Genomic DNA, 13,959 nt, shown 5'->3' on the forward strand with positions numbered 1-13,959 from the left:
AAACATCGGTGCACCCCAGGGAGAAACACTAGGTCTAATGAACACCCTACCAAGTAAATATTTCAACTGCTCCTCCAATTCCTTCAACTTAGCTGGAGCCATGTGATATGGTTTAATAGATATGGGATAAGTGCCTGAAACTAAGTCAATACCAAAATCAATATCCCTATCCAGTGTCATACCCGGTGAATTTGTAGGGAAAACTTTCAAAAACTCTCTCACAACTAATATCAAATCCATAAAAGAAATCTCTGCATTAAAATTTGAATAAACGCCAAATACGCTAGACCTTTTCTCAACCATACACTAAAACTTCATGAATGAAATCACCTTACTTGTAAAATGGCCAATTGACCCCCTCCAATCTATTTAGGCAACCCTGGTATTGTTTAAAGTTACAATATTGGTATGACAATCTAAGATTGCATGATATGGAGATAACCGATCCATACCAAGGATCAACTTAAAATTCACCATTTCCAACAGTAAGAGATCAACCATAGTATCATATTTATTAATAATAACCACACACGATCGATAAACCCCGATCGTAATAATAGAATCTTCAATAGGTGTAGATACATAGATAGAAATCTACAAAGAATAACGAGAAATATTTCAAATATGATGCAAAGTAAGATGATGCATACGAATAAGTAGAACCCAGATCAAACAATACCAAAGCATCTCTATGACATACTTAGACAATACATGTATTGACTACATCGGATGCCTCTACCTCAACTATACTAGGGAAAGCATAAGAACGAACATGTCCGCCTCCTTTTGGACTACCTCTATTTGGCTAACTCCACCACTAGCTGACTGGCCTCCACCCGTGGATGGATTGGCGGGTGGTAAAATAACTAGGACTAGAATCATAGCCTGAGCACCCTAAGACATACCACCTCAAAGCCTAGGGCAATCTCTCATAAGATGCCTCAAGACTCCATACTTGAAGAAATATCTCTGTTGAGGATGAGTCAGTCCCTAAGGACCAGAAAAACCTCTATAAGAACCATAAGCTGGAGACACACTATATGATGCATGCCCTAAACGAGCACCATGAGAATTATGATTGAATGGAGCACCATAAGAAGTCTGAAGTGCTTAATGAACTGGCCTACTAGAGTAGCCTCTACCAAAATGACCCTTGTCTTTAGACGAGGAACCACTGAATCCTCCTGAATGATGAAGCCTCTTATCCTTCACCATCTCTCTTCCTTGACCACAAATGCACTCAATCCTTCGTGCTATCTTCACTGCCTGCTAGAAACTAGTTGATGATTAAAATCGAGTAACAGGCACATCGAATTTGTGTACATGTTAACAACAATAGAAGTTTTTGCAGAATCTGTTCCAATCAATTACTCAAATCCGACTTCGTCTCTTGGAAACGAAATTCTTGTTCATGAACTAAATACCTTATTTTTGTTTATCACAGTGTGTTTCTTACTTTAGGGAGAATCACTTCTTATACCCATTCTCTGTTGAGGAAGAAAAATATATAAAGGAGAGAGAGAGGTTTCAAGAAAAAACTGTCGCTCACACAAACTGACGTTCATATTACTTTTTAACGTGTAACAATCTTTTATTTTATTTATATGTGTTTTAACTTTCCTAGGTAATCTCGTTAATGTTTTATCTTCTCTAAATGGGTAGGGTCAGTCCATATGGGCAACCCGCGACCCAACCCCAATATCTAACATCTCCCACTTCACACATAATGGGCTAGACCCAAACTAGTATCGTGTGAATAACACACATAATTCATACGGGTAAATAGTTCGTGCGACCTGTGAGCAGCCGGAGCTATAATATTTTTGACCGTTTAAGGTTATTTAATATATATAGCTTCATTTAAAAATCCAATCACATTAGGAAATGATTCACTTCTGATATGAGGATTTTATTATTCGCTATACCCCAGACATCGTTGGCTACTCTAGTAGCTAGTTATCCGATCCCTCATCCTCGAAAGAGGTGAACTCGAGTTCATATATAACTTTATCTACAATTACACTTGTTACCCTATGGTAAGTGTAGTGATCGACCAATGAATACAAGTTATATTATTTATTTATTTATCTTAATTGTCTTTCCTTTCTACTCGACACTATCCATCCCAGATCAACTGCTTTCCTAGACATGCACTGTATTGCCGAATAATATGTAGCTATTAGTGACATGCTAAAATAGCAACATTAATTGGTACTTCAAGATACAATAAAAGGTCAAAGGGTATTCCAATGAAAGTCAAATTTGACTTTTGGGTCTCACACAATGAAGAAGTAGGGATCCATTCTTTCATTAACTCATTGGTCGCTATGCACACGTGGTATGAAACACGTGCTACAGTATTCTTGCCTTATATTGCCGCATGCATCTCATTATTTTTAACTCATTCAATACCGTACAGATCTTGGTCTAGAGACCTACAAATGTCTAACCTGAATTTCTCACTTCAATAATCCGCAATCCATCTTCTTAGAGAAACTCGCATATGGCTTACAAAAAACAAGTCATAATCGAATGGTGAAATTTATGAGTCTGACTAGTTGTCAAGATCGACCTTTATAAGTGAATATAGCCTTGTATTATCCAAGGTTCTATAAGGTCTCATCTCCTCATGATTCTTAACTCAAGATTTGATTGCTCGTGTGAGAGAGCTAATCTCGCTACTTGTTCGACACATTCTATCAATAAAACATCATCACATGCATACGAGATATAAGCATAATTTCAAGAGTCAAATATTGATGGGCACATTATAATAATAAATTCATTTTACAATACATAAATATGTTCATATCCTTCGCAAACCGAGAGCCGTAGCATATTTCTCAAACATGTCTCTAGATATCTCGCTTGTAAAAGGATCAACTATCATGATTCACGTAAGAATATACTATAAATTTATCTCTCCACTTGCTACCATGTCTCTTGTAAAGTTATACTTGATGTCAATGTGTTCGGTTTTGATGTGATACTTAGGATCTTTTTTGTATGCAATAGCTGCTTGACTATCACAATAAAGAGTCATGGGACCCTAAGAATTCTTTGTAATATCCAAATGTTCAAAGAATTTCTTCAACCAAACAACTTCTTGAACGGCAGACACACAAGCCACGAACTCAACTTCCTTCGTCAAAAGGGCAATACAAGTTTGTTTCTTACTTTTCCATGAAATAGCACCACCATTAAGTAAGAAAGCATAATCGGATGTTGATTTTCTATCATTCTGGTTACCAGCCCAATCTGCATCTGTATATCCTCTCAAGTATAGATCATTTCCATTATAACATAGTGAATAATCTGCAGTTCCCTTCAGGTATCTGAAAAATCTCTTCACAGTTTTCCAATGATCTCTTCCAGGATTGGATTGATATTTGCTAACCAAACCTATAGCATAACAAATGCCTGGGCGAGTACACATCATAGCGTACATCAAGCTCCCGACAGAACTTGAATACGGAACTCAAGACATGTCTTCCTTTTCATTTTTAGTCTTGGGGCACATTTCAATGCTTAAGGTTTCACCTCTCTCTATAGGAGTATCCATGGATGTTCAACTATTCATGCGAAAATGCTCCAAAATTTTCTTTATATAAGTTTCTAGAGAACCTTTTGGAACAGTCTCTTTGGATCTTAACTCCAAGGATATAATCTGCCTCACCCATATCTTTCATATCAAATGACTTTGAAAGCCATGACTTGATAGTTTTCAAATATTCCAAATTTTTTTCGGCCAATAAAATATTGTCCACGTAAAGAGAAAGAATTACAAACTGTTGGCCCAAGTGAAGTTTGTATACACAAACACGGGCAGATTGAAGCATAAGGGATGCACGTGAAGGAGATGATCTTAAGTTGTTATATCTGATATCTCCTGATCGAAAAAGTAGCATAAATGATAAGAAGAAGGACTCCTTACTTGAAGAGAACTTTATCTAAGATAAGGGAGGAGTTAGAAGTTGAAGATAACTAGAACTCTTCCACCAAGGAAGAGTATAGCATTGGAACTCTCGTTATTTTCTATTCTTAACTCTATATATTTCAGGATGTTCTCACTTTACAGGGACGCACAAACGCTAAAGTTAAATGTGAGTTGAGAGCAAAATAGCAAGGCATTTTACAAGCAATTCTTGTGTGATTCAAGTGTGCGAACCTGAAGCTACATGAACTAGATAGAAGAACCAATTTCAAGTGTCTATCTTTTATTCTAGTTCAATTGTAGTAGGACTTTTCCAATTGTACCTTTCAGCTTTATCTAGAAGCAATTTTATTAGGTAATCTGAGTATTCAAGTTAGAGTTAAGTTGAAGTTGTCGCAATAGTTAGAGGCTAGTTGCCACAACGGGATTAGAGGTAATCCTTAGGTTTACAAAGAGTTTTGTAAATGCTGTTTTGGCTCAGTGATTTAGGAAAGTATTGGAAAATCCTACTGAGTAGTAGGTCGTTGTTTTTTCACCTTTTGAGCCGGATATTTTCAACGTAAAAATACTTGTGCTCTTTACTTTCCGTATTTATTATTTTCGCAATAGAAGTATAAGGAACACATATAAAAACCAAGTCCTTCTATAATCTGTGCACGCGAAAATTGGACATCATACAAATCACCCCCTCTTGTATGGCATTGAACTATAAAACATCAACTGGTTTCAGAGAAGGTTATCCTTGAAGAGGCTTACACCTTAGAAGAAGATCAACAGAGTGCACCACTTGGAAACTTGGAAGCGCAATCCACTGCTAGGCCACCACTCTTTAATGACCAGTACTACTCTTGGTGGAAAAACAGGATGAAAGATCACATTATAAGAGAGGACTATGAGCTATGAGACATTGTCATTGATGGTCCACTGGCTACCTCGAAGAAAAATGCTGAAGGAGTAGATGTGCCAAAGACAAGAGCGGATTGCACTGCTGAATACTTGAGGAAGTGGAAGGAGAACGCTAAAGCAAAGAAATGGCTTGTTTATGGACATGGTCCAGATGAGTACAATAGAATCCAAGGTTGTACCAATGCTAAGCAAATTTGGGACATACTACAATTGGCTCACGAAGGAACACCTCAGGTGAAGAGATCCAGAGGAACTCTATTGTACTCTCAGTATGAGAGTTTTGCTATGAAGGAAGGAGAAACCATTCAAGAAATGTACACAAGGTTCACTACACTGACAAATGAGCTAAAATCTCTTAGAAGGATTATTCCTGAAGAAGAAAGGGCCGAGAAGATACTGACTAGAGTTTTGCTATCACTTGGGAGAGTAAAATCACTCTTATCCAAGAATCAAAGAATATTTCCACTCTCTTACTGGATGAATTAATAGGAAATTTTACTGCCTATGAACTTAGGAGACAGACCATGAAGATGGATGTACCTAAGAAGGAAAGGAGTTTAGCTCTCAGAATCACTAAAGGTTCTGTATGGAAAATGATGAAATGGATATGATCACCAAAGACTTCAAGAAGTACCTAAGAAGAGGAAAGGGTTTCTCAAGAAGTGGAAGCTACAACAAACCAAAAGCTCCTGAGAAGAAAACAAATGATGGATGCTACAAGTGTGGAAAGACTGATCACTACATCAAGAACTGTCCTTTGTGGTAAATTGAATGGAAGAAAGAAAGAGCTGAATGAAGGAACAGGTTCAACCCAATAAAAATAACAACAAAGGATAAACAAAGGCTATGGTCACGGCTTGGGGAGATAGCTCAGATGAAAGTTCAGATGATGATGATGATGATGAACGAACACTTATGGCCATTGGAGAATCTGATAAAAAAGCTGAGGTAAGTGTTTCTCATCTCAAAGACAAGATTAAATTTTTGTCTAAGGAACGGTTATCTGAGTTGCTTTTAGAGCCAACTGATTAATCTTAGGATGTAAATAATGAAAGGGAACATTTGTCAAAAGAGTGTGTGGTTTTAAAAGCTAAATGCAAAAACCTGGAACTTAGGGCTAGTAAAACTGAAAGTAAAAATGATGTGTTAAGGAACCAAGTTCATGAACTTGACACAACTATCCTAGAACTTAGATTAGAAAATCTAAAACTCAAATTAGGAACTGGTAAAAAGACAGCTGATCACACACAACTCACTTTCGAAGAAAATATAGGAAAAATGAAAGATTAATTTTACAAAAGGGATAAATAGGTAAGAATACTAAAGGAGGATCCAAGCAAGGTCAAGCATGAGCCAGACAAAACTTGTAAATGGAACAGGTTCCCCGATGCACTTTTATGGCTACAAGAACACCATAGTAGCAACAGAAGAGGATTTGGCTTTGGGAACCTGGCACCTAAGTGGGATCCCAAAAGCAAGTACCGCACACTTCTTGAGAATAAAATTTGCACACAATGTGGTAAAACAAGTCACTATAAAAGTGAATGCACTGCAAAAGAAAAGGCAAGTCAAAAGAACAAAGAGTTTGTTCAAGGGAAGAATAGGTTACCAAGTTAGGCTCTAAAATAATTTGATTCATCATTTTGCCTATAGAAAGGGACCCAAACTAGTTCGGGTTTCTAAGACTAACCCTTGATTTCCTTTTGCAGGTCCAAGTGAAGGGGAGCAACCAAATATGGTACATGGATAGTGGTTGCTTAAAGCATATAACAGGAAGCAAGAACCAGTTCCTTTTACTTGAGGAAATTAAAGGAGGTAATGTATCCTTTGGAAATGGGAAGAAGGGTTAGATCATTGGGGTTGGAAAGGTTGGTAAGACTGATTCTCACTCTATTGAGAATGTTTACTTGACAGATGGACTGAAGTACAGTCTAATAAGTATCACACCTCCTTTTTCACCCGCGCCACCCGCAAAAGGGACGCAGAAGGGAGTTTATTCCAATTAAGGGACAATCGAAACGGGATTTATTTATTTCAGAGTTGCCACTTGGGAGATTTATGGTTTCCCAAGTCACCGGTTGAATCCCGAATCGAGGAAAAGAATGACTCTATTTAACAGTCTGCGCATCAGAAATCCGGATAAGGAATTCTGTTAACCCGGGAGAAGGTGTTAGGCATTCCCGAGTTCCGTGGTTCTAGCACGGTCGCTCAACTGTCATATTCGGCTTGATTATCTGATATAATTCATATTGAACCTATATGCAAATTTAAACTTTTTTAACGCTTTTATTATTGTTATTTCTCAACGAGAATTGCAACGTAGTGAAACACATCTCGAACCACGTCACATCAATGCACCCGTGGTTGTTGACACATCCTGACTCCGTTGAAATTTGGATTTGGGTCACATAAATGTGCACCCGGGTTTAAGAAAGTAATGTTATTTAAAGTACACGCCTAAAGAAACTAACGCGTGGTTATTTTGGGAAAAGACCATGAAGTTCGCTAAACGGCCGATCCCGAGTTCTAAATAATTAATACATATATTTGTGAGGGCCCCTCAATCTATGCGTTTTATTAGGCGAGGCTCATTTCATTTATTTTTAAAAGGACGATCCTAAAGTGACTATTGTCCTCCTATTTCATTTGTCTCTAAAGAAATAAATAAAGGGGGCCTTGATTACTTAGTATTATAAGATCGGGCTTCAAAAAATGTGACAGCCCAGTTAGAACAATTGTTGTACATGTAACTAATTTGCAGGATCAGTGACCGTTTGTACCTATGAGAATCAGCGCCTTTCTGATTTTTTGTTTAATTATGAACAAAGCTGATTAGCCAGAAGTCGTTTAAACAACGTCAATTCCTAAATCAAACTTAGGCATCCTTATAGCTAAAATCTATGCAATACTGAACACTACTCATGCCATCTTAAACCCAAGAATTAATCAATGACTAGCTATTACCCCAAGAAATATAAGTCATTATGAACATACTTTATCAAATGACATGCAAAGTTATTTGTTCCTAGCAAATTGAATACTCAGTCATTAACACAAGTGCATACCAAATTACAGTTCATGCGTTAATGCTCAGTTCAGCTGGCCTTCAAACAGTGCTCAAGTTAACAAATATACTAATAGGGATTTTACAACTATAGCTCACAGTCCACTAAACCTGATTTGTAAAATGCTTCAGACTATTCAAGTCTTAATGACTATACAACTGTAGAGTTTGATTCATTACTATAAATTGAAAGTTCACATAACAGTCCAAATCACTTAATTACGGTCCAAGTTTTAACGACAAAAGACAAAACTAAACTAAGCCAGGCAACTTATGTCAATTACTATCTGTTTTAACCATAAACACAGTTGAAATCAAGATGAACAGGGGTTTGATGAACACTTTCATATTATCGACTCCACTTCAAAGTTACATCATGGTGGACTCAAATGTGTGTACCTGGAGTTGGAACAGAAACAAAGTAGAAGAGAAGTCAGCAGCAGCAATGCAACAGTGGCAGCAGGTAGCACAACAATCCAGTTAAAATTCCCCAGCAATACCAACAACAACACAAACAGACTCAACCAAGCGTGTATTAAACCCAAAACTGAACTCGTAGACCACTAAACCAATTAAGCAATCAAAAGGAATCAGATTCACAGTCTAAAATTCGAGTTACTCCTATAGATGCAATGAAACAATATCTTTTTTTTTGTTTTCTCTTTTCAACTCTCAAGCCCTTTCTTAAGATTTTCAGAAATTTTTTCTCTCTTCACATTTTTCAGTCTTTTTTTTTCTGGTTCCTCCCTCAAAATCAGTCCCCAAATCCCTTTTTATACAACCTGCCCTTTCTTCCAACTTACTGCCCGACTCCTTGTTCCACTAAATCAGAATTTTCCACTTAATCAGCCACTAAGGAAAGCTTTTGCTTAATTTCAGCCCCTCCACTCCCTTTGGTTCCCTATTAGTGTATTAATTAATACTCCACTAACAAAGCACTAACACTAAAATATAATCCTAACTATTTCATTCCTAAATCACCCTTGAAACCCCTTAATATTAATGCCTATCAGCTGTATTAAAATTCTGAAATTTGTTCCAGCTAACAAAGATTTGAAAACTAAATCTGACTAACAGCTATAACCAAACTTATTGACAGCTAAATGACTAAGGTCGAATCCCAATTGAAACAAAATGAACTGAATTTAAATCAACACACAGAACTTAACAGAATCATTTAAACTGAAATTGAAATATTGAATCAATATGCACATGAATGCAGGTAACATGAATGCAGGTTCATTGTCAGCCTAATGACAATGCCCTGAAACTAAGTGTCCATAGATCAAGCATACACAACAAACATTTGACGAACTTATTGATTTACAAACAAGAACGAATTAATCGACGAAAACTAATTAACCGATTACCTACAACAAATGATAACAATCAATCTGAAAATAGCTAATCAAGCAATTTCAATCGGCATTGACAGGAACAGGGGTTTATAATAAAACAACTAATCGACGAACTTAGTCGAATCGATTACACACATTGTAACTCATAATAATTACAGCAAACAGAAACAATGCCAGAATTGGATCAAATAAACAGGTCTAGTGGAGATGAGAAGATGAATTGAAAAGCAGAGGAAATCAATAAAACTAACCTAAGCAGATACATAGGTAGAAAAATCATAAATATAGAATAAAGGAAAAAGAAAAATACCTCAGAACCTCAGAATTATACGGACCCAATCTCGAACTCAGACCTAAGCACTTTGAGGTCGAACAGACTTTAATCGAAGTGTTCTCAATCGAGGTGTTCTCAGAGTTTAAGCTTGGGTCCGTATAATTCTGAGGTTCTGAGGTATTTAAAACACCTCGATTAAGGTCTATTAGACCCCAATCCTTCATTTAATTTGGACAGATTCCATGATTTGGAATTTTAGGGTTCTGTTTTTTTCAGATTTAGGGCTCGAACATTTCTAGGCATATTCGAAGGGAATCAATGGTGGTTTAGGGGTGAGGGAGGCCTGGGGGTCACCTGGTATGAATTTGAAACGGATCTGGGTAAGTTCATGTTTGGCTCGAACCTTCAAAAGAAGATTCGAGGAGTTTCAGGAACATTCGAAGTAAAAGGTTAACAGATCCATGATGAGGGTGGTCAGGGGATGCTGTGGTGTTAATTTGGTGGTCATCGGAACAGGTGGAGTTTCAGACGAATTCTTCGATTGAAGATTCGAGAAGGTTGGTGATGATTCGAAACAAACGGGTACTGGATTTGGATTGGGGGTGGTTAGGATGTTCAGGGGTGTTATTTTGGTGGCCAGCGGCATCGTTGCCGCCGGGTTTCAGGCGAAGGGGAGCTAGGGCGGCTAGGGTTTTGGGTACTTCGTCTCAGAGACGATGATGAACAGGAAGACGATGGGGGTTTGGTTTGGGGGGGCTGGGGTAGGATTTTTAGTTTATATAGGGGAGGGGTGGTCTGATCTGGGCCGTTCGATCAAGAGAAATCGAAGGTCCAGATCAATTCACTTAACTCAACGGTGTCGTTTGATTTAAGTTTGGGAATGGGTTGGCCCAAGAAATGGGTCGGCTATGGGGTTACGGGTAAGGATATTGAATCTTAGCCGTTGGATTGATTTAATCCAATGGCCTTGATGAAAAGTGACCAAACGACGTCGTTTGGCTTACCCCTGAGATGGACTGGATTGGGGCGGGTATGGGCTGATTTTTGGACGGGTTTGGGGTGTATTTTGTTTGGGCTTTGAAGCTTTTGGCCCAAATCCGAGTTTTCTTCATTTTTGAACTCCTTTCCTTTTCCTTCTTTAATTTCTAATTTAAACACAATTCCTAATTAAATTGTAAAATAAAAAATGAAACTACACAAATTTTAATTAACACTTATAACAATTAACACACAAATTAAACCTTAAAATAAAATCACACAATGACGAAAAATAGAATAAAACGCATATATATTATTTTTTTGTGATTTTCCTTTTAGAGCCAAATGATGGTTTAATTAATTCCTAAATGCATAATTAAATCCTAAATATGCATGCAACATGTATTTTTGTATTTTTTAATTAACTACAACAAGGTAAACATTTACGGATAAAAACACAAATAATTATCAAAAACTGCCACGCAAATCCTAAAAATTGTACACCAAGAAAATTTTGTTTTTTTTTGGATTTCTTTTGGAGTAGTTTCCGTGAAGCAAAAATCACGTGCTCACAGCTGCCCCTCTTTGTCCTAAAACACAAAGAGTTTTCGTGCAAAGATAAAGTGAGCGGATACGAGCGATTTTTGCCCGTTGGAATACTCCGTGTGAAGCATTTTTTGAAAAAGATTTAACCGAACCTTTGCTTCAAAGGTTTCCTACATATCCCTGGCTTAAAGGGAATCAGGTTAATGTAGTTCGGGAAGTTTTGGTAGCTGGGACTACCATGGAACTGCGATTTTGCCGTTACTGTTGCTGCATGCTGTTGCTACTGCTTTTCGATCTCCTTATTACATCGTGCCAAAAGAAAACAAGAAGTTAGACTAAACTAGGAATTACAAAATCTTATCTATCTTCCACTTGCTCTAGTTGCCTTGCTTTCTTGTCGGCTTATGTTTCCTCTGGTGCTTTTCTTTCAAAAACTGCTGGGGATGACACTGGCCTCTTGCTTTTCTGAACACAAGTTTTATTATTCCGCTCTGTCTGCTGGGGATACTGCTTCCTATATTAAAGCTTGTTATGCTGGGGATTTTTGTTGTAACCCTCCTCATTACTGACTTCTGTTTGATCTTGAAACATATTCCTCTGTTCTGCAGGCGGGCTCCTGACTCCAATCTTAACTTTTGAAAGATGACACAACCTCCATTCTCCAGGCGGGATCCTGACTTCTTTTAAATATAACAACCTTCGTTCTACAGGCGGGCTCCTGGCTCCAATCTTGACTTTTGAAAGATGACACAACCTCCATTCTCCAGGCGGGATCCTAACTTCTTTTAAATATAATAACCTTTGTTCTATAGGCGAACTCCTGACTTCTCCAACTTAAAATAAACAATCTCCGTTCTACAGGCGGGCTCCTGACTTCAACAACTTTCTCAAAATAATTCAGCCTCCATTCTCCAGGCGGGCTCCTGACTTCTCTGACTTAAAATAAACAATCTCCATTCTCCAGGCGGGCTCCTGACTTCAACAACTTTCTCAAAATAATTCAGCCTCCATTCTCCAGGCGGGCTCCTGACTTCAACAACTTTCTCAAAATAATTCAGCCTCCATTCTCCAGGCGGGCTCCTGACTTCAACAACTTTCTCAAAATAATTCAGCCTCCATTCTCCAGGCGGGCTCCTGACTTCAACAACTTTCTCAAAATAATTCAGCCTCCATTCTCCAGGCGGGCTCCTGACTTCAACAACTTTCTCAAAATAATTCAGCCTCCATTCTCCAGGCGGGCTCCTGACTTCAACAACTTTCTCAAAATAATTCAGCCTCCATTCTCCAGGCGGGCTCCTGACTTCAACAACTTTCTCAAAATAATTCAGCCTCCATTCTCCAGGCGGGCTCCTGACTTCAACAACTTTCTCAAAATAATTCAGCCTCCATTCTCCAGGCGGGCTCCTGACTTCAACAACTTTCTCAAAATAATTCAGCCTCCATTCTCCAGGCGGGCTCCTGACTTCAACAACTTTCTCAAAATAATTCAGCCTCCATTCTCCAGGCGGGCTCCTGACTTCAACAACTTTCTCAAAATAATTCAGCCTCCATTCTCCAGGCGGGCTCCTGACTTCAACAACTTTCTCAAAATAATTCAGCCTCCATTCTCCAGGCGGGCTCCTGACTTCAACAACTTTCTCAAAATAATTCAGCCTCCATTCTCCAGGCGGGCTCCTGACTTCAACAACTTTCTCAAAATAATTCAGCCTCCATTCTCCAGGCGGGCTCCTGACTTCAACAACTTTCTCAAAATAATTCAGCCTCCATTCTCCAGGCGGGCTCCTGACTTCAACAACTTTCTCAAAATAATTCAGCCTCCCCTGCTTAAAATCAAAGAGAAATTTGTTAGTTTAAAACGGGGCGAGTGGTCGTTCCACTTCTGCTGGGGATGGTTTTTCCCTTTTTTCCTTTTCCCTGCTTTGCTACAAAACTTGCTGGGAATGATATTATTTGCCGGGGATGATACTCCTGCTGGGGATGGTACTCCTGCTGGGGATGGTTTTTCCTTTCTCTTCCTTCCCCGCTCTGTGTTGTCCGACCCTTGCGGAACTTGGTCGAGAATCTTGTTAGAGTTGTTCCTGTATCTCGCAAATCTGCTGGGGATCCTCACAACCTTTTAACTGTTGCTTTTCCGTTTTATCTCCAACGTCCCCTGGAAATTTGGTCCTCTTGGGATCTAAATTCATTCATCATTTGGTCTTGCGACCAACTTCTTTTTGCTTTGTCGCCTTATCTTTAGCCTGTCCTATTCGTATTTTTCTTTGCGCCATTTTGGCAACTGGTAGTAAGCTCTGAATATCCTTTTCAAAAACAAACTGCTGGGGAGGTAAAGTCTTTAAACCAAGAAATGAAAAAGTGATGATTTAAAAAAAAATAGAAAAAGAAGAAGTCTTTCTGAACAAATGCTGGGGAAAAAGAAAGAAAAGAACTTATCTGAATGATATAATCGATCCCAATGATCATGTCGTGCATTCCGGATTGATCAACCCAGTCTATTTGTATTAATCAATCTTTCGTATGGCCTCATTTTGCTAGGGATAAACAGGCATTCAACTTTTTTCCAAATGCAGATCCTTTCCACCAATCTTGTCTTGTCGCCTCATAGTGCCCTTCGAGGGGTTTTCACTAATAAGACTCTCTCATTTCTCTCAACTCCCGTCGCCTTATGGTGCCTGTGAAGGTTTTCACCGATAAGACTCTCTCATTTTATTTTATTTTTCAGCTGGGGATTGGAGTGCTGCCGATATGACTCTCTCTGTTGGGGATTCTTTCGGCTATCAATTCATTTCCGTTTATGATCTTCTTATTTGCTGGGGATCAGAGTGTCGTTCCCGACTTCCGTTTGCATGACTTGGCACTTCTCGGATACTGATCGGTGTCACACCTCCTTTTTCCGCAC

At 38.5% G+C, this 13,959-nt stretch overlaps 1 protein-coding gene across 1 annotated transcript; it reads right to left on the bottom strand.

The window, feature by feature from the left end:
* Positions 1-3,049: 3,049 nt before the first annotated feature.
* On the bottom strand, positions 3,050-3,436 carry LOC138873419 (secreted RxLR effector protein 161-like). Its single transcript, XM_070151889.1, has one exon. The coding sequence runs from the start codon at positions 3,434-3,436 to the stop codon at positions 3,050-3,052; it is 387 nt and encodes a 128-aa protein (XP_070007990.1).
* Between the last annotated feature and the right edge of the window lie 10,523 nt (positions 3,437-13,959).

The sequence above is a fragment of the Nicotiana sylvestris genome, chromosome 7 (genome assembly GCF_000393655.2).
Source record: "Nicotiana sylvestris chromosome 7, ASM39365v2, whole genome shotgun sequence".
In the NCBI taxonomy this organism is placed as follows: Eukaryota; Viridiplantae; Streptophyta; class Magnoliopsida; order Solanales; family Solanaceae; genus Nicotiana; species Nicotiana sylvestris.